The sequence below is a fragment of the Mus musculus genome, chromosome 1 (genome assembly GCF_000001635.26).
Source record: "Mus musculus strain C57BL/6J chromosome 1, GRCm38.p6 C57BL/6J".
Classification (NCBI taxonomy): Eukaryota; Metazoa; Chordata; class Mammalia; order Rodentia; family Muridae; genus Mus; species Mus musculus.
The window spans coordinates 177,734,369-177,756,306 of record NC_000067.6 but is presented as its reverse complement, the minus strand read 5'-3'; the positions used below and the strand labels follow the sequence as shown (position 1 = coordinate 177,756,306).

Sequence of the window (21,938 nt, the reverse complement as noted above, 5' to 3'; positions counted from 1 at the left end):
ATCAGTAAAGAAAGCCATGGGCCAATTGCTGGGCAGAAAGTACAGGCGGGACTTCCGGGCCCCTGGGGGAAAAGGGAAACACAAGGAAGGTGAATGAAGTTTACCATGTGTTGGAGAGAGGAGAACCAGACAATCATGTGAGATCTCAAGACAGAGTGGCCACATAGGGTGCTTTTACAGGTAGGTGGTCAGGGGAGTTGAGCAACTGAAGTTTAGGACAGCTGATCGGACTGAGATAAGGAATTGATAAGGGCACGATTTTCCAGGCGGGAGATAGTGGTGCCAAGCAATTGTGCCAAGAAGGCAAGTTGTAATTGAAAATTGTGTGTGTGTGTGTGTGTGTTCTAAGAAGTGTGTGTGATTTAAGGAAAGCTGGGAGGGGGCTGGTAGTGCGGTCATGCCCAGGAGCTAAAGGCAGAGCATATAAAACTACACGCTAGACAAGAGCTCTTGTACAAGCCTGATGACTTGAGTTCAATCCTTGGAACCATGTAAAGGTGGAAGGTGAGAACTGACTCCACAAAGTTGTCCTCTGACCTTGATATATGTGCCATGCACACAACATGCATGCCCCCCGTGTGTATGTACACACAATAATAAATAGTAAAATGCAATAAAAGTAAATTAAAACTTCAAAAAGATAGCCCTCCTAAAGGAAAGGTTATGTTGTTGCATCAGGCTCCTCCCAGTAAGCCATTCCTAATGGGCCTCTTTGTATTTTATATGTAACTTATTCCTCATTTGGTCTTGTTATTCCAAGCTGCTAATTTTGCCAAACAAATTATTGAAATAAAGGAATTCTCGTCTTATAGACCAGCATACTACCAAAAACTAAGGGTTCTAAGTTGGGCTCATGACAAGAAAATGCTCTATAGGCCCAGGCTATTCTGCAAGCTGTTCCACCACTAAGGCCACGTGATTCAGTGGACTTGTTTGTGGCAAACAGGGATGCTGTTTAGAGATGTTGGCAGGCCCAGAATCACAGAACAGGTCTTTAGAACACAGAGCCAGACCCTTCTGTCTTGCAGAAAACTACTTTCCTTTTCAGATAGTTTTTGGCCTGCTGTTGGGCCTCAATAGAGACAGTGTTTGACCTTAAGCTACCAAGTTACCATGCTACTTCAGTTATCCATTATGAGCTGTTACTGACACAAAGGGATGAATCCTGATGGGAAAGCATGGCAAGCAAGCATGGTGGCTGAAGCAGCAAGCTGAGAGCTTCCATCTTGAACTATAACTACAAGTGAGAACACTGGGAGTGATATGTGGCTTTTGAAATCTCAGATCCTGTCCTTAATGACATTTCCTCTAGCAAGGCCACATCTTTTAAACCTACCCAAACAGGGCCACCAATTAGTGACTAAGTATCTAAATGCAGGAAACTCATTTGGACTGAACCAGGCCTTCAGACTTGGACCAGGACTTAACACACTAGTACTCTCCATGCAAGTTCTCAGAACTTTGGGCTAGGACTGGAACCTCACAGCCTTCAGGGGAGCTTGCAGAGGGTTGGCCTATCACAGTGCTTCTCAACCTCTGTAAGTACATGAGTCCGTCATAAATCTGCATATATAATGCCCATAATATTGATTCATATATAATATTCTATTTAATACAAGAAGTTACACTAGATTTCTTATCTTTGTATCCCCTGAATTCTATTCTAGATGGACTGGCGTTTTATTTTGGCCTTATTCTTTCCTGTGTAGATTTTCAAATCTTGGTGATGCCTAGTTGACCATGTTAAGAGACTAAGAAAGGCAGTTGAAATTATATGGAATTCCATATTCTTGGAGGAAATTTATTCACAGAAAGGCTACAATCTGGGGGGTTGAGTAAGAAGCCAACTGATTGTCAGGTGTTAGATAATGTCTCCCAGCACCCAGAATGCAGGATTCCTTAATGCAGGATTCCTTTCCTTGGGATTATTTCTTTTCTTTGGGACACTTTATCTCTTTTCCTGAAGAGAGATGCCTAGTTATCAAGGCTTCTTGAGAAAGATGATGTGCTGGGCTGGAGAGATGGCCCAGTGGTTAAGAGCACTGACTGCTCTTACTGAGGTCCTGAGTTCAATTCCCAGCAACCACATGGTGGCTCACAACCATCTATAATGGGATCAGATGCACTCTTCTGCTGTGTCTGAAGACAGCTACAGTGTACTTATATATAATAACTAAATCTTTAAAGAGAGAGAGACAAGGATGTTGTTTAGTATAATTATTAATTAATAAGTCCTGGTTGCAGGTTCTGCTACCCACTCCAAAGGTCTATAAAACCTTTATATTTGATAAGACTTAATCAGCACAATAGCTGGGCCACTGCCTAAACTCCATGCAGTTAATCCTGAGTTATTACTGATTCTGTTGTTCTATCTTGGCTTCTCTGGATCTAGTTGGGCAACCCTCTAGGCCATGCTCTCCCAGCTCCTTCTCATGATGGTGATGCCTCTCTGTCCTCCACTCTTCAGGCATGACATCTCTCCTCTCTTCCACACTCTACCAGCATGGCAGATCTCCCTCCTCCTGTCCCAAGCCCAGGAATCCTAAAATCCTGCCTCTGTCCTCTCCAGCTATTGGCTGTGGGCATCTTTATTTACCAATCAGAACCAACTGGGGGCAGGTTTCAGGAAGCTACAAGCAGGCATTCTTGTGCAAATAGTTTTCTAGGGAACGTAATTAGCATTAGAGCTACAGTTAATTCTGTAAACAGATGTCCATTAACCCCCTCTCTTTACTGGTCCTAAATCCCACTACAGATCATCTCTTAGTCTTCTTCCTTGACCAGTTCCCTCTGGCTCTCTTCCTCTCATTTCCTCCCTCTCCCTCTCTTCTGCTTTCTCTCCCTCTACCCCCTCTCTCTGTAGATATAATAATGGCATAATCATAAGTATAGGAAGTTACTGTATAATCTCTGTCCCCATGAATGTACTGAGAAGGTTAGGTGACTAGAAGCTGGGTCAGCATCATCAACAACAAGATGCTAACAGCTTATGAAAAATTATGACATTGACATTGTTTTTATTTTCCCGTTTATGTGGTGGTATTGCAGGCAAGCACTGTACTGCACAGCACAGCAATTCCCTTCAACAGATGACATGTTCTCAAGGTTGGATCTTGATTTCCCAAGCAATTTGCCCTGAAAAAAAGAATTTGCAACACAAAATTTGTTTAGGATTAGATCCATCTGTATACACACTTAAAGGTAGTGCTGTTACTATTAATTTAGTCACTAAAAAATGCCCAAAGTTGTTTTCTTGGAATGCCATGCTTACTTTAGTTTTAAAAAGTGCTTCTTGCATAGCTGCTTCTCTCACCACCACAGCAGTAGACTTCTGGTACTGAATTAACTGGTCTAGGATGCAATGAAATCGTGCCTAATTTCCGATCCCAACCTGGAATTTAAAAATTAGTGATTTGTTATAGGGCTACTCACTCTGAAATTTTAACACACAATCTTTTAAGAAACTGTGTACAATGAAAGTATTTTAAGACACTTAAAGGGATATAATTGAAATATGGGTGCCAGGGAGATGGTCAGCAGGAAAAGGCACTTCTAGCCAAGTCTAACAAATTGGGTTCAATCCTCTGGACCCAGATAGTGGAAGGAGAGAACAAACCCCATCAGTTCACTGGTGACCTCTTCATGAGCACGTGTATGAGCACACATATAACAAATAAGAATGCAATTAAAAACCTTTTTAAATGTAGAAAAGGGGGATTGAATGAAAGTTCCTTTCTTTAGTTTACAATTAATAGATATTATTAGATCATATTAAAATGTAATAAAAATCATTTGATGTTTAGTTTGATGTCCTAACCCTAGACAACTGTTCTTCTTTCCTATATCATCTGGAGGAAAGTCTGTGCCAACTTTGTGTCTGTAGTTGTTGACATCTTGAAATTCATGCCTGCTGGCACCCCCATCCCAGTCATAACTCGAGCAGGTCCTTGTACGTAAGAGGAAGGGTTCAAGGAAGGTATGGGTTGAATGCAATGGCCTTTCATAATGAGGCAAAGCATTTTAATAATGGCATTATAACAAAACTTTAATATTTGGTGTTTTAAACACACTATAGAAACAAGCATGTCATAATACGAAGAATGAAAAATATTTCATTAATCTAGGGAATATGACTAGAAATGTTGTAAGTAAGATACTAAGGAAGGAGATAAAGAGATTTAGGGAGTGGTAATTACAGAGCAAGATTTCCCCGTCGCCAGCTAAGTTTTTGTTGTTGTTGTTGTTTATGCTTACTAATGCAGGCAGATTCCTAAGTTCCAGGCCATCCTGAGACAGAGCTAATTTAGATCCAGGTGTAGTCAGAATAGTAATCTCAGGACGTGGGCTTACCCGGTTAAGTTTACAAAGGCAGGAAGATCTCTGAATTCTTTTGCAATGTTGAAAAAAGGAAAAAAAAAAAAAAAACAACAACAACAACAAAAAAAAACCAAAAAAACAGTACTTGCTACCCTTTTCCTAAGTTAAAGAATGCTAATTCATGGGATGGTCAAGAGGGAACCTGGAATAAATAACTGAATTAATATGTAACTAAAAAACCACTTTTGATCTGTGCGAGATGAGCCAGCAGAGAGCAATACAGTTCTTTTTAGAATTTTTCTCTAGCAAGAGCTGAGCTGTCTGGAGATCTCTAGAGAGAAAACACAGCTTTTCAAGAATGTTTTTCTAACAGGATTTCTGATTTCAGTTGGGAAATTCATAGAGAGTGAACACAGCTCTTTTAGAATTTTTTATATCTCTTTTAGATTTTTTTTTCTATCAGGATTTCTGACCTTAAATCCCAAGAATTACTTAGAGAGCTGACACAGTTCTTTTAGAATGTTTTTGAGGGACCCTAAGGGCTTTTTCCAGTCCCACACCCTCCTTACAGCTTCCCCCTCCCACCTAGTGTTAAGGTTAGGCCAAGTTCTATTCTCCACCCACAGGAACATTCTTGAGTAAAAAATCCTCAGAATGACCCTCTGGAAAGTCCCAGGTAGAGTTCAAGCTAGAGTTGCTTGCTAGCCAATAGATTTAAAGGTCAATATGCTTAGTCATTACATTTGACTGTAACCTTGCTGATGTCACTTGTGCCCCCCAAAAGTATAAAAACTGTAGTACCCATTCGGGTTCACCTTCTTGTCACTTGCCTCGAGGAACTGATTTGAGGGCTGACCTTGACATGCCATAAAATAAACATCTTGCTTTTGCATTGATCTGTGTCTTGGAGTCTCACGGGGGGGGGGGGGGGGGGGGGGGCGGTGTCTTACATTTGGGGGCTTGTCTGGGATTTGAAGAGATGCCCAAGAGACCCAACTAGGCTGATCGGAAGGAAAAAGACCGAGCTAAGCAATGGCCTAAGTAAGTCTTTGTCTTTCTTTCTTCTACATTTACTTTTGACACTCGAGCATGATGTTGGCTGGAAAGCCTCTGGTCTGATGCGGTCAATTGCAGTGGGCAGATGTGCCTTAACATGGTGACCATGGAAAGTCTGGAGGACGCTTCAGTCTCCCTGCCCCACTGAGTGAGTTGGGAGGAGAACTCTGCTCCTTTTGGAAATGGCAGGACACAGTATCAGCAGGAGCCGACCAAGTCTTGCTATAACCTAGGTTCTGTACCCATGACAGGGGTGAACTGTCTGTATAACCTGGTTTCTGTGCCCATGGCAGGGGAAAACTGTGTGTTGATTGTTTTTCTCTGTGTTTGTTGGTGTTGGTTATCTCATTCTGTGTTCTGGGACTTGGACTGATGACCTTTTTGGACATGGGACAGACTGAATCTACCCCATTAAACATCCTAGTTAACCACTGGAGGGAAGTGGGAAAGAGAAAACTTGTCAGTAGTAGTAAAGAAGAGCAAGTTAGTGTCTCTGCTGCTCTGAATGGCCCACCTTCAAAGTAGGGTGGCCACCTGTAGGGACCTTTCACTTGCAGGTCATCAAAGCAGTAAAGGAAAGAGTCTTTAGGCCAGGATCCCTTGGGCACTCAGACCAAGTTCACTATATAGTTATCTGGAAGGATCTAGTCGAGGACCCCCTGCCACACCCACTTCAGTGCAATCTGTGTGACAAACCCAAAAGCTTGGCTGCAGTCCTGAGGCAAAAAGTTTCGTGAAAACTGGTCTCCTGGAAGTGCTTTGGCATCCTGTAACACAGATGTGTTTCAGATTTGTCCCTGAGAGTTTTATATGCTTTCCTTCAGTATTGTTTTACAATAAGTGCCTCAAGGAATGATTTGACAAATAGCTAAGTTAGATTGACCTCCAGCAATGTTCCAATATCCTAGGAAATTGTTGAGCCGACCTTGGGCTTTGAATTTAGTAAGAATGCTACTCATTCAGAAGAAATGCCTCCAATGTAGATAGTGAAAGAAATCAGGCATTGCAATTTGCTGGATAAGAGCTAGAAATTTCAGGGCTAGTTCTACAAAGTAACTTAGAATAACAGCTGAGTCACTCCCATATGCAGAAATTTACAATGGCCTAGGAAGAAGGAAGGTTGTGGTCTAAGAAGGAACTAGAGTAAATACTTAGAATAACAGCTGAGTCACTCCCATATACAGGAATTTACTACGGCCTAGGGAGAAGGTGGATTATATAATAGACTAGAATTGGAACTATGCTTTATGCCCTTGCCCCTGGCTTCTAAGAATAAGCTGACTTTAGGTAGGGCTGATTTTTATCCCAGTTGTAAATACTGTCTGGTTCCTGTTAGCTTTTATGTATGCATTTCTATGTTTTGTGTAAAGAGTCATTTTGCATCAGGTAACCTCACTGTACCTTGCATGACCTTAATGTATCACCTAACTTCCTTGTTTTCTTCTGTAATATAAGTCGGATGCTCGCTTTGAGACATTACATTCAGATCCAACACTCTATCTGGTGTTCGTGTCTGTTTGTCATTTTTTTTGCTGACTACTTGCCCACCTGAGTACCAGAACCCTGATTCTCTCGTGGGTTGAGGGACTGACCTAGTCCAGTCCACTGCAACCCCCCACCCCCCTTGGATAAAAGCATTTTTGTCTCCAAGACTCTTGAAGGTCGTGGCCATAAAGGAGAAGAATCCCGTAGAGACCAAGGAGTCTGTGAAGAACATCCTCCAGAACCCTCCCACAGTGGATCTGCTTCTGATGGATCCCCCACTCCCTTAACCCCCCTACCATGGCCCCCTTCAGGAATCTTCCTTGAGCCCTTGTCCAGCATCCCTTTACCCTCCCCCCTTCCTCTGGCATCAGCAAGGGGGAGGGATTCTTGGAACCAGGACCAGCCATGGGGACCTACAGCAAAAGGGCCTCTTCAACCAATACAACAGTACTTACCCTCTCTGAGCCTATGGGCCTATAGATGAAGATGGCAATCAGGCCATGCAATATTGGCCCTTCTCTCTCTTTTTTTTTTTTTTGTTTTTTGTTTGTTTGTTTGTTTGTTGTTTTTGTTTTTTGTTTTTCGAGACAGAGTTTCTCTGTGTAGTCCTGGCTGTCCTAGAACTCACTTTGTACACCAGGCTGGCCTTGAACTCAGAAATTCGCCTGCCTCTGCCTTCCAAGTGCTGGGATTAAACGTGTGCGCCACCACCACCTGGCTATTGGCCCTTCTCTTTGGCCAACTTGTACACCTAGAAGGCCCAACCCCCACCCCCTGATTTTCAGATAACCCTAAAGGGCTGATTAATCTCTTTGAGATTGTTTTATTTACTCATCAGCCCACCTGGGATGATACCCAACAACTCATGAGAATAATCTTCATGACCGAAGAGTGAGAGAGGATAATGCAGGAAGCCAAAAAGAATGTCCCTTCAGACACGAGGGCATCATCGATTGACCAGGCTGTTATCTACAGCGGGTGTCTCCTGATTAGACCTGGCTGGGACTTTAACACAGCAGAAGGTAAGTGGCACCTGAAGGTCTACCGCCAGGCTCCATTGGCAGGTCTCAAGGAGGGCTGTACTACAACCCACAAATTTGACCAAGGTACGTGAAGTTAGACAAGGATCAGATGAGTCACCTGCTGCCTTTCTAGAATGACTCATGGAGGCATTCCGTCAGTATACACCCTATGATCCCAGCAGCAAGGAGCACAAAGCTACTGTGACTATGGCATTTATAGACCAGGCTAGTAGAGATATCAGGAAAATGCTTCAGAGGCTAGAGGGATGACAGGGTAAGTCACTGAGGGGTTTAGTGCAGGTTGCTGAGGAAGTCTACCATAACAGGGAGACAGGGGGAGAAGAAGCAAAAAAAAAAAAAAAAAAAGAGGAAGAGGATGAAAGGGAGATGAAAAAAAAAGAAAAGTGACAGGAAATGAATTTACAGAGAATCTTGGCTACAGAAGTTAGGGAAATCAAAGATGAGAGACTCCAACCAGAGAGAGACAGAAAACCCCTTGAAAAGGACCAGTGCACATATTGCAAGGAGAGGGGCCACTGGGCCCAAGAGTACCCTAACAAATAGAAGCCTGGGGTGGGAAATCCCAGGTCTTGGGAAAATTGCTCCTAAATATCAAAGGTGTTAGCCCTGGGTGAAGACAGTGATTAGGGGCGACAGGGTTTGGACCCCCTCCCTGAACCCAGGGTAATTCTGAGAGTGGAGGGGAAACCCACTCAATTCTTGGTAGACACAGTGGCTCAATACTCAGTCCTTCTCCAAGCCGATGGCCCTGTTTCCAAAAAAATAATCTTGGGTCCAAGAAACCACTGGCAACAAAATGTATTTATGGACTACCTGAAGAACAGTGGACCTAGCAATGGGCCAGTATCTCATTCATTTATGGTCCTCCCAGACTGTCTTTACCTTCTGTTGGGGTAAGACTTACTCTCCAAGATGGGGGCTCAGATACACTTCCTGCCCGGCAGACCACAACTAACTGGCCTAAAATTAGGAGAACCCATGGGTGGGGGAAAACCTCTCTGACTGCCCCCTGCTGGGGGCCGAGGCTACCTGGTTTACAGACAGGAGCAGTTTTCTCCATGAAGGTCAGAGACAAGTGAGTGCTGCTGTGGTGAATGGCACAAATGTCATCTGGGCTGAACCTCTACCCCACCCCCACCCCCACCCCGGACACATCTTCACAGAAATTGGAACTGATTGCCTTCACCAAAGCCTTGGAACTTAGGACTGGCAAGAAAAATAACATCTACATGGATACCAAGTGTGCCTTTGCCACAGCCCATGTCCATGGGGCTATGTACCAAGAGAGGGGACTGCTCATATCAGAGGGAAAAGAAATAAAAAACAAGCAGGAAATCTTGGATCTCTTGGATGCCCTGATGAAGCTGACAAGTGTGAGTATTATTCATTGCCCAGGACATCAGAAGGGAAGAGAGTGGCTCAGGGCAATAACCAGGCAGATCAAGTGGCTCGAGAAGTGGCTATGCAGGAGCCTATTGTGGTTATGGGCCTGCAAGAGATACCTGCTAGGGAATGGGACTGCACTAAGGGATGGCCTCACTTAAAATATATGGAAGAAGAAAGAATTCAGATTGCTAGCCACCCTACCAACTATTACCTAGAGAAGGAAGGACAATGGTGCACACAAGAAGGGAGAACTATGCTCCCCAGAAAGCAAGCAAAAGACTTACTTGGCCAAATGCACAGATGGACTCATTTAGGGGATAAAAAGCTTGTCCAAGCAGTCAAGGGATCTAAGGACCTCAGGGTTTTAGCCTGAGATACAATACAACAGTGTAAGGTATGCCAGCAAGAATAAACAGGGCAAAAGACCTAGGGGAGAACAGCCTAGAGTATATTGGTAGGTCGATTTTACAGAAGTTAAGCCAGGAAAATATGGTTACAAATACCTTCTAGTGTTTGTGGATACTTTCTCTGGATGAGTTGGGGCTTTCCCCACCAAGCAGGAAACCATGATAGCCAAGAAGATATTAGAGGAAATTTTTCTGAGGTTCGGAGTACCCAAGGTAATTGGATAAGACAATGGTCCTTCTTTTATCTCTAGGGTAAGTCAGGGATTGGCAGAGAGATCGGGGACTAATTGGAAGCTCCATTGTGCTCCAATGGTCAGGACAGGAAGAGAGAATGAACAGAACCCTAAAAGAGACCTTTAACTAAATTGTCCTTGGAGACTGGTGCTGACTGGGTGGTGCTCCTTCCCGGAACACCTCCTACCATTTTAACCTGACCCCTTTTGAGATCCTATATGGGATCCCCATTCCCTTAACCCTGGCTCTTGACCTCCCTACCCCCTAGAGTGACTTTTCAGGCCGACTAGGATCTCATGGCTTGATTGCAAGCTTTCCAGATCAGCCACCAGGAAATTGTGGCCTAGACTTAATGCCCTGTATAATGCAGGTACCCCAGAGGTTCCACTCGAGTACCAAGTTGGAGATTGGGTATATGTTAAGAGACATTGTGCTGAAAACTTGGAAGCAAAGTGGAAAGTGCCGTTCCTGGTGGTGTTGACCACCCTGACCTCCATTAAAGTGGATGGAGTAACTGCCTGGGTTCACGTAACTCCTGTCAGACCAGCACCTGCACCAACTGGATAGCAGCCAGACACTCGAGTAACCCCCTCAAGCTCAAGATCACCCCACCCTTCTGCAAGGCCTGAGAAACCATGAGATGGCTATGGTGTATCTTCCGGTGCTGAGCCTCAGCAACCCCAGCCCCCGAAACCCTACCAAAGTGACTTGGCAAGTACTCTCAGCCACGGGGGTAGAGCTTGGTCCACTACAGAGGAACACCCACCTTATATTTGGTGGCCCGACATTTCATCTCTGTAAGTTAGTGGTGGGCCTTGACTCCTGGGATATCCCCACCCTATAGACACAGGAGGAGGGACAACCTGAATATGGGGGATGAGGGACTTGTGAATCTAAACCATGTCCCAGAAGCAGCCCTAGAGGGTGGGGCTTAGGGTTCAGACACCTGAACTTGAGGAGTATCCTGCGAGAACCCCCCCCCATATATGTTTGCCCCCGAAATGGGAGAAGCCAGCAGCAGGCCCATCAGTGTTGGGGAACCAACCACTGTTTCTGTGCTACCTGGGGGTGTGAAACATCTGGAAGCACATACTGGAGACCATTCCAGGGTTAAAGAATCAATGGCCAAGGTGAGAGAAGGGCTAGCCAAGCAGAAGAAAGAAAGAGAACAGAGTCAAGGCTGGTTTGAGTCTCAGTTTAACTCCTCCCCTTGGTTAACCACCCTCCTATCCACCTTTGTTAGGACCCTAATTGTTCTCCTGCTATAGTTGACCTTTGGACCCTGCATATTGAACAAGCTTAGAGCCTTCATACAAGAGAGAATAGGAGCAGTGCAGCTGATGGTCCTGGGCCAACAATATGAGTTAGTTACCCAAGAACCTCGAGCGTAACTCCAGGGTTGGAGCTTGCACAAGAAAAAGGGGGGAAATGAGGGACCCTAAGGGCTTTTTCTAGTCCTATACCCTCCTTACAGCTTCCCCCTCCCACCTGGAATCAAGGCTAGGCCAAGTTCCATTCTCCACCCACAGGAACATTCCTGAGTAGAAAATTCTCAGAATGTACTGAGAGTCACCTGACCTTCTGGAAAGTCCCAGGTAGAGTTTAAATGCATGTCATGCTTGCTAGACAATAGTTTTAAAGGAAAATATGCTTAGCTAATCAGTTTGAACTGTAACCTTGCTGATGTCACCTGTGCCCCTAAAACGTATAAAAACTGCTTGTAATAACTATTCAGGGTCACCCTCTCGTTACTCGCCTAAAGGGACAGATTGAGGGTTGACCCCGACAAGCCAGAAAATAAACCTCTTGCTTTTGCATGGATCTGTGTCTCGGTGTCTCACTTGGGGGCATCTTGAAGTAAGTACCACTGACAGAGGGTCGGGGGTCTTACATTTTCTAGCAGTTATCAGAGAAGGCTGTCTGAAGAGGGAACAGGGCTCTTTTATAATTTTTTTTTTTCTGATTTTCAGCCTGGACATCTCTTCCCTCCTGACTCTAGCATCCCTCCAGACTGCAGCTGCCTTCTCTGGGGATAAGAGACAGGCGGGAACTCTTTCTCAACTCTACCACTCTTAAACTCATTTTGTAGCCCAGGTCAGCTTTGAACTTGCAGTCTGCAAGCTTCAGCCTCTAGAGTAGCTGGTTACACTTGTATCATCGGTTTTCTGTTTTTCAGTAAAAAGACAGGAATTTTTTAAAAGGAAAAATTAGCAGTGCAGGCTATGGCAGGTAGTAGAGCTTTGAGGTGAGCCATGCTGAAAAGCAATATGGGTGTGAATTCTGCCTCTTTCCTCCTGGTGTGTGATTTAGTTAGTTCATGAGACATCTTGGAAACTTGGCTCTCCCTGTTTAAAACAATGGCACTCAGTCCAGAGAGCTGTATAGGGACTAAATCTGTGCCTGCCAAAGTGTGAGATCACCCTATCCCTCAAATGTTGGGGACCATTCATTTAGAAGCAATTCACTCAATGAGCCAAAGTTAAGCATCAATGGCTATGGTGACATGGGAACATACTGTCTAAGTGTGTGTGTGTCACATGAACACCCAGAATCCCCTCTGCCCACCTTGGGGACCCTCACACAGGCCACAACATACAGATGTGCTACCAGGGGAGTGTAGAACTTCTAAACCATGGTGTTAATTATTGTTATGGGCGTTTAAAAGGATTCTTTCAGCAGAGCACAGGTGCACTCAAGAATCCGTTTCCAGTGCTCAGCAGGTTAGCATCTGAGGACAGTGAAGGGCCTTCACCCTTTTGGTCTCAGATGCAGGGAGCTAGAAAGAAAGGAAGAAGGCTTAGGTATTGACTTCTTTCAACTCCTAGATCTGCACATGTATTTCTGCTCCTAAACTGACTGGTCCCAGCCATGCCCTTTGAGGCTATAAGCCCCCATGACATGCTGATCTTGGCCCACTGGCAAGGTTAATCTCAGCTAGGTGATAGCACTTACCACTCTCATAAAATGGCAGGGAGTAGTCTCTTTGGTAAGATGTTTCATTATGCCACAAGTCTGTAGGCCTTGACAATCTTCTTGAACAAATGCTTCGAATGAGCGTTTGCTGGTCTAATTGAGGCTGATACGGAGTTGTGCTCTTGAGTGGAATTGTCAAGTCTATAAGGGGTCTATATTGAAACAAAAATAGCTTGCTGAGCACCTTTGGAGAACTGGCCCATGAGCTGCAATCTAGGAGTCAAAGCATTTTTCTTTTAAAGCTCATCTTGGTGTTGTGTAGAACAGTTGTAACCTTCCCATACTCCTCCCGAACTATCCTCCAAAAATGTAAGTAGACAAGAAATCTAAATGTAATGGCCAATAACTTCATCCACTCCTGGGCGTATTCATTTACAGACCTGGCATGCTTGAGGCTTGGATGTAAGTACACTGGGACACTAGGCAGCCTGCACTGAGACCTTGAAAATATACATGTATTTTGTTTTGTAATGAAGGATGTCAACAAAGACTAAGAAAGCTTTTCAAGGGACTTTTGCACTAATAGAAAGAATGGGAACACCTTCATGTTGAAAACAGTAAGGAGACATCAGAAGTGTATCCATAATGCATCTCATTGCTTCAGGATTCTTTTTCCCATCTTGGAATAAGATTGGATATAGTCAATATTGTTTTTTAAAAAATGTTCTCCAACAAGGCACTAGATAAACTGTGTAAGTATACAGGTACACCTGTCATTTCTTCTCTTGTTTGTTCTCTATTAGAGGACTCAGTTTTAAATAGCTTATTAAGTCATGTATGATGGCACACACCTATAGTTCCCAGTGACTCCAAAGGCTATGGTGGAAGGTCATCTGAGCTCAGCTTGAATTTTGAGACCAGCCAGGGTAATGTAATAGGACCTTATCCCGAAAATTTAAAAACAGAAGTTACTCTAAGCAAATAGTTGATCTAGTACCAAGAGCCCTGTACTGGGACTTGGAAGCTATGGATTGCATTTTAAGCCTCACATTTACAGAAATTGTGTGACCTTAGTTGAGACATGTCACTTGGCCCATGGAGATGACTCACTGGGCAAAGGCTAGTGACCTGAATTTGATCCCTGGGTTTTCTGAGTTCCACATGTGCTCTGTGGCATGAGCAGGCAGACACACAATAGCTAGAATTGAGAACTAATGACATACCATTCCTTTGTGCTGTGTTTCTAACAGGATCAGGATGAGTTCAAAGTTGCTTCCAGCTTCATAATCTAAATGTAGACTCTACACTGCTATAAATACAGGTGGTGTGCCAACCCCACCCCTGATGGGGGTAACTGGAGGTCGGTTAGACAGCAATCAACTAAGAGAAGGGAAATTGTAATATATAGGAGATGATGAATTCAAATGATGAGAATCATGCCAAATGCATTATCTGCCTTAGAATGTTACATTAATTCTTTTATTTGGGAGTGTGATACTCAGAGAATGTGAAAATTGCCCCAAATCAAACATTTTATAAGTTCCTCAAGTTGACACTTTTTTTTTCCTCTTATAGTTTCTAGCTTTTCTGAACCAGAAAATAAGGTCAACATGTCTTTGCTTATCATTTTTTGCTTTTCTTTTCGTGAAAACCACACATGGGTTGGGAGGAACCACATATACCAGACTTATAACTCTACTTAGAATGAAATCAAATGCTAGCAAGTTTCAAGTTGATTTGCCAATCTGGAATTCTAAACTACATGCTTCTTGAATTTCATAGATGATTTAATAAAAATCTTATATTTATTGCTGATTGTAGAAGAACTATGTTCTCCTTTGAGAAAATCTGTGAGTTAGATGAAAGAGTAAACAAACAAAAAAGGACAAAGTACTAATAATATCACTACTTGTGAAAAATACAAAGCAAGCCTGCTATTGTCAATGCTAGAGACACAGCTCCTTGGTGGAGCCCATGCTTCACCCACTTGGGCTTTGGGTTCAATCTCAACACTTGAAGTTCCACAAAACCAGAATCAAGAAATCCCAACATTTTAAATAGTTTGGTATATTGTCCCCCCTTCTATCTGTCAGAGAACACTTGTGATTCACAGTATTATTATTGTTATCATTACAACTGTGCAGCTAGGGACTGGAGAAACGGCTCAGCTCCTACTGAGAACCCGAGTTTAATTCCCAGCAGCTCACTTCTGGCCTCCATGGGTACTTGCACTCAGGTATACAGACCCACATACATACACATACATAATTTTTAAAAATGAATCTTTGAAAAAGATAATGCAGCCCACTTTCCTTTACTTATCATTTTAGCTATGATGATATTCTTAGAAATTAAGACTTAGGGCTATGTCTTACCTTGGAGCCTTCCTCCCACTGTAATCAAAATGGAGTCTTGCCAGTTGTCCAGGGTAATAGCCTTTGATGTCCCTTCCTTGGTGAGTGATATATAGCCTAGAGGAAGTAGGTGAGAAAGAAGTGATCACTACATTCTATTCTTCCCAGCTGGTGTGTGATAGATAATTTATCTGGACTTTGTGCCCTGTTCCAAGCGACTGAAGCCAGTGGAATTTTCCAGCCATGTTGGTTGTTATTCATAATAAGTGTCTTTCCACCAGCCCTGAGTTTGTGGTATTGGCTGATTTCCCTTCCCCAGTAACCTGTAAAACCTGTAACAGAATATCATTTTCTTCCAGGATTCACAAGGAAATACTTAGCATGTCATGTATTAGGTCAAAAGATTAGGGAAAAGAAAAAAGGAGGAGAGGGAAAGCAGGTGGAGCAGAGTGGGAAGAGAGAAAGAAGGGATAGAAGGAGATGGGGAGACAATCTGTAAAACCAGCACCAAGGAGAGACACCTCAGAGCAGGTTAGAGCACTGGCTGCTCTTGCAGAGAACACAAATGAGTGCCCAGAACCCACATCTGACAGCTCACAATCTCCTATAAATAACTCCAGTTCCTGGGATCTGATGCCTTTTAATGGACCCTGAGGCTACCTACACACATGCAGTACATACACACACACACACACATATATGTATGTATATATATATATACATATGTGTGTGTGTATATATATGTACACACACACACATATATATACATATACATACACACACACACACTCATGAACATACACATAAAATGAAATAAATAAATCCTTAAAGTCAGTGAAACAGATGTTGATAATTGCTGAAACATAGGAATTAAAAACATTTAAAAGATTCCATGGGGCTGGTGAGATGGCTCAGTGGTTAAGAGCACCGACTGCTCTTCTGAAGGTCCTGAGTTCAAATCCCAGCAACCACATGGTGGCTCACAACCATCTGTAATGAGATCTGATGCCCTCTTCTGGTGTGTCTGAAGACAGCTACAGTGTGACTTACATATAACAATAAATAAATCTAAAAAAAAAAAAAGGATTCCATAGTAAGTTTTTTACTTAACTGTAATAATTGGTTGTATAGGACCGCAGTGTCGAGGCATGTGGTAGTAGGTCAGGGGTGGGGGAGGGTTCTAGCCTCATCTAGGAGAGCTGTGTAGTGAGGACAGACAGGTCTGTCTCTCCATATATCCTTGGCTGGCCCTGAACTTTATTACCATCTTCCTGCCTCAGTGCTGGGATTGCCAGTAGACGCCACCACCTTGGTTCTTGTTTTGAAGCATAGCATGAACCACCTGCATGGGAAGAAGTACGTCTGGGGTGTGCGCTTGAGGTGTGTTTCTGCAACTGAAATGCAGAGGTATGTGGAGACCTCGGCCCCCACATGATGGCGTTGTAGGGAAGTGGTAGAGGCTATGGAGATGGTGCTTAGTGGAGGTAGGTCATTGGTAATACTGAGAGTGGAGAATAGGATGGACCCTTACACAAAAGCTGTAAGACTAACATACAAAAGGAACCTACTGACAGAGGTTAGAGGACAAGCTGATGGGACACTAAGGAGGGCTGGGGCTGGAGCTTGAGAGATGGCTCAGCGGTTAAGAGCACTGGCTGCTCTTCCAGAAGTCCTGAGTTCAATTCCCAGCAACCACATGGTAGCTCACAACTATCTATAATGGGATCCGATGCCCTCTTCTAGTGTGTCTGAAGTCAGCTAAAATGTACTCATATAAATAAAAGAAACTATATATATATACATATATATATATATACATATGCATATACACATACATACATACTAAGGAGGGCTGGGTGTCTAGGGCTTCCTAGGCTAAGAGTGTGGGGAAGAGCCTCGAGAGGAGGGAAGTCACACATAAACCAAGACTAAATCACAGCTGAGTTCAAGCAGAGTATGTGAGGATGTGTTAGCTTTTTGTTACTGTAACACATATCAGATAAATCTTCTTAAAAACAATAAAGGACCATGTGCATCCCCTCCCACTGATGCCAGATAAGGCAGTCCTCTCTTACATATGTAGCAGGAGACAGGAACAGGCCCATGTATGCTCTTTGGTTGGTGACTGAGTTCCTGAGAGCTCTAAGTGGTCCAGTTAGTTGATACTGTTGTTCTTCCTATGGGGTTGCAATCCCCCTTCAGCTGATGCCCCAGAGAAGGGGGATGCTGGAGGGATGAGGTGGAAGTGGGTGGATGGGTGGGTGGGTCGGTGGGGGAGCAACCTCTTAGAGGCAAAGGGGAAGGGTGATGGTGTGGAGTTTCATGGATGGGGAACTGAGAAGGGGGACAACATTTGAAATGTAAATAAATAAAACAATTAATAATAACTTGCAACTGGCAAAAAAGGAAAGGGAAGGAAAGAAGGGAAAGGGAAAAAAGGGAAAAAGGGAAAAGGGAAGGGGAAAGGGAAGGGAAAAGGAGAGGAGAGGAGAGGAGAGGAGAGGAAAGGAAAGGAAAGGAAAGGAAAGGAAAGGGGAAAGGAAAGGAAAGGGAAAAGGAAAGGAAAGGAAAGGAAAGGAAAGGAAAGGAAAGGAAAGGAAAGGAAAGGAAAGGAAAGGAAAGGAGAGGAGAAAGGAGAGGAGAAAGGAAAAGGAAAAAGGAAAAGGAAAAGGAAAAGGAAAAGGAAAGGAAAGGAAAGGAAAGGAAAGGAGAAAGATATCATTATAAATGATGCCAGCTGGAGTGAAGAGCTCTGACTGCTCTTCCAGAGGCCCTGAGTTAAGTTCCCAGCAACCACATGGTGTCTCACAACCATCTGTAATGGGATCTGATGCCTTCTTCTGGTGTGTCTGAAGACAGCTACAGTGTACTCATATATATATATATATATATATGTATATGTATATGTATGTATATATGTATATATGTATATATGTATATATGTATGTATGTATGTATGTATGTATGTATGTAAAATCTGAAAGAAAGAAAGAAAGAAAGAAAGAAAGAAAGAAAGAAAGAAAGAAAGAAAGAAAGAAAGAAAGAAAGAAAGGAAGGAAGGAAGGAAGGAAGGAAGGAAGGTTATTTTGCCTTATGGTTTCAGTCTGTGACTAATTAATTGTCCCATTGCTTCAGCCACACAGCGTCACGGCAGGAGTGCGTTCTGAAAGTTCCACCATCCCTCCCCTCCATTGCACCCCTGGCAGAGACCAGGCCTTCAACATCCCGGCCTTGGAGGACCATTCAAGATCTGAGTGATTGCAGGAGTCCGAGGGGGCATGGCTATCTAGTGTGACTCAAAGCAAGTGCTGGGCAAGACAGGTTCTGTCTGTGCAAACAGACCTCTGAGAGCTTTAATTTTCTGAATAACCACAGACTGTCTGAGCCTGCCTAATAGCTAAGATAATAGGAGAGGGAAGTTGACCCAAAATAGAGAAGAAATGACATTGCTGAGTGTGTAGGAAGTGTGTGTGTGTGTGTGTGTGTGTGTGTGTGTGTGTGTGTGTGTGGTGCCACTTAGGCAAACCTCTAGTTCTGAGCACTGGGGTAGAAGGTGTCCCCTAGAGTCAAGAGTTTTGAGGAATCACAGCCATCTGGGACACGGTCCTCAGGGCTGCAGTGCTGTCTGCAGCAGGCTGTTTGATCTTTTCTGACATCATCTGTACAACAAAGTCTGCTGAGGCTCTCAAGAAGTTCATCCGCTCTAGCCATTTCTTCGAGAATAGAGCCATCCTCTACTGGCTTCCAGTAGTATGACCCGCCGCAGTCCCTAGGAAGAGACCCCCTGGCCAGGCAGGCAGAAGTGACAAAGAGGTGGGGAGAGTGAGCAGCTTACATGGGGGTGGGCGGGGAGCAGGCTGAGTGGAGAAATGAGGAGAGATGTAGGGGAGAAAGAGATGGCTCATTTTATTTCTAACTTTCCTCTCTTCCTTTTGCATGTCCCGTTTACTTAGCCACCCCTTTCCCACCTCGTCAGAGCTGCCTGTTGAACCAGGAACTTAACGCATGCTAGGTAAGAGTTCTATCACTGAGTCTCAGCCACCCCCCTTTATTTTATTTAGGGTCTCTCTGAATTGTCCATACTGACCCCAAAACCCACAATCCTCCTGCCTCAGCCTCTTAGGTGTTCTCCACCTTGCCTGCCCATCTCCCTCTGATTCTTTAGTGTGAGTTTCTGGAACATGAGAAAGCTTCTTATTCAGCCATTAAAGTAGTGACAGAGACAAAATCAATCAATCAATCAATCAATCAATCACTTCAGGGAGAAATGTGTCTGGCTTGGCTAGGGGGCGGTTACAAAAGTACTCAGCTTCTCCCCTGGAGGCTTGGTGTGTGGGAAAGGATGAATGGATGGAAATGCCCCTTGTGTCAGGCCATGCTCACTGGCTACTGATTGCTGAATCAGTCATAGAAAGCCCTCCTAAGGTGAGCAGGTAAGCCCACTGCATCTGCTTACACTGTACGTTATTTACATGTCCCTGACAGCTTGGAAAGGTTCAACCTACATGAGACTAGCTCTGTCCCCTGGAAGGATGGTGGCAACCAGAACGGGACTTTGAGAATATTCAGTATACATGGGTGAGTTCAGGAGTGAGTTGGTCTGTCTATACAGTACCGCCGCCAGAGGGATACCATCATGTGCCCTTCTGAGCCATCTGTGCTGGTCCTCCAGCCTCAACGATAGGATCCCATTTAATTATCAGGCACCTAGCAAAGTAAACACAAGCTCCCTGCTTTTATAACAGTAAAAGGAAGCTCAGAGAGGCTAAGCAAGCATTCTGGATACTACGCAGCTAATAAATACCAGAGCCATAAAATGAACCCAGTCCCTAAATTTTGTGCCTTATTCAGAGCCATCTATGGCGTATGTAGGGTTAATATTTTCCAGAGAAGTTCAGCACTATTTCTGTTTGGACTATGTAATTTTCCTGCTTCTAGGCAGACAGCAAGCAGACATAATGTACCAAAGGGACAGAGAAAGCTGGTTTGGGTTCAATCAGAAGAACTGATAAGAAGCTCGGATGTATCTGCAGTGTTCTGGCATGGGGGTGCTCTCGAAGTTCATCTCATGGTAAGGACAGCCATATCTAGACAATGTCATAACGACAGCAGTGAATGCTGCAACATGTTCAAGGAGCTTGGGGCTAAATATCTCAGCTAAGGATATGAACAAGTATAGAAAATGAGATTAAAGGCAGGACTGGAGATAGCCAATGTGCCCTCTTACCACCCAGGATGAACTGTCCCTATGGTATTTCCTCAAGGAATGGCAGGGGAGGTTCCGTTTGCTCATCAGTAAATCGGAACAATAGCTACTATTTTCATCAGCGATGGGACAAGAGTAATGAGACATCTGTAGCTGGAGACTGAAAGGTGCCTTCTTTGTTAGCTGTCTTTCTAGGTAGAATGAGCTGACCCTGCAGTGGTGTCTGAATGTTTCAGACTGTCAAGGTTGATATTTGTCTTAGTCACCGTTCTGCTGCTGTGGAGAGACACCATGACCAAGGCAACTCTTATAAAAGAGAGTGTTTAATTGTAGACTTGCTTGCTTTTTTAGAGGGCTAATCCAGGCCATCATGGTGGGAAGCAGATAGGCACAGTGTTGGAGCGGTAACTGAGAGCTTTACATCCTAATCCATAGGCAGCAGACAGAGAGAGACTGGAACCAAGCCCAAACATCAAACATCTGAGCCTACAGAAGCATTCTTATTCAAACCATCACATTTCACTCCCTGGCACCCACAGGCTTATAGCCTCGTCATAATGTAAAATGCATTTAGTTTAGCTTCAAAAGCCCCCCATAGTCTATCACAGTCTCAACAATGTTTAAAAACCCAAAGTTCAAAGTCTCTTCTGAGACTCATACAATCTCTTATAATCCCCTATAAAATCAGCCAACGTAGACCAACCAGATCACATACTTCCAAGTACAGTGGCATGGAATATACATTACCATCCCAAATGGGAGGAAATAGCCATATTAAGGAACTGCTGGACCAAAGCAATACTACAGACCCCAGATTCTGTTATCTCTGTCTGACGTTCAAGGGCTTAGATGACTTTTCATATATCCCACTCCCTCCAGGTTTTTGTTTGTTTGTTTTTTTGATTTTGTATTTTGGTTTTGTTTTGTTTTGTTTTGTTTTTTTGTTTTTTGTTTTGTTTTGTTTTGTTTTGTTTTGTTTTGTTTTTTGAGACAGGGTTTCTCTGTATAGCCCTGACTGTCCTGGAACTCACTCTGTAGACCAGGCTGGCCTCAAACTCAGAAATCCGCCTGCCTCTGCCTCCCGAATGCTGGGATTAAAGGCGTGCGCCACCACGTGTGTGGCTCCCTCCAATTTTGTTGACTGCAATACCTCTCTCTCTCTCTCTCTCTCTCTCTCTCTCTCTCTCTCTCTCTCTCTGTCTGTCTTGCACTGGTTCTACTTCTGGCGTGGCGTTCAACTCTCCTTGACAGGAATTCCACCACACTGGCATGGCCAACAGCTTTGGATCTCCGATATAATTTAGGCTTACAGAGCTTCAAGCAATGGCCTCTCCAGGCCTCTGTGCCAGGACTCCCCTGCTACAAGCCTGTCCTAGGGTGGCCTTCCTTAACCATGGAGGAAGAGTCCACATCCCCTTTCCTGTATCCTTCTTGACTCTAAATCTAGAACTCATTTATTTTTATAATAACTTAAAAACAATAAACAATTCTAAAATTTTTAAAAAGAAGCTAGCCCCCAGGGTATGAAGCTTGCTGC

The 21,938-nt window shown here is 43.8% G+C and overlaps 1 protein-coding gene across 5 annotated transcripts in view; it reads right to left on the bottom strand.

Moving 5' to 3' along the window:
- Positions 1-2,997: 2,997 nt before the first annotated feature.
- 1700016C15Rik (RIKEN cDNA 1700016C15 gene) overlaps positions 2,998-21,938 on the bottom strand; it is a 25,173-nt gene continuing 6,232 nt past the window's right edge. The window contains exons 3-6 of one of the 5 annotated variants that reach the window (XM_006496976.4): positions 15,217-15,312; positions 12,881-13,053; positions 3,272-3,391; positions 2,998-3,135 (exon numbers count right to left, since the gene is read on the bottom strand). In XM_006496976.4, coding sequence (XP_006497039.1) covers positions 3,279-3,391; positions 12,881-13,053; positions 15,217-15,312 — 382 coding nt within the window. In that variant the 3' untranslated portion in view covers positions 2,998-3,135; positions 3,272-3,278. Of the gene's footprint in view, positions 3,136-3,244; positions 3,392-12,880; positions 13,054-14,052; positions 14,222-15,216; positions 15,313-21,938 lie in introns of those variants that run through there. The other 4 variants (NM_027077.2, XR_373615.4, XM_017322429.2 and 1 more) reach the window with 4 other exon arrangements.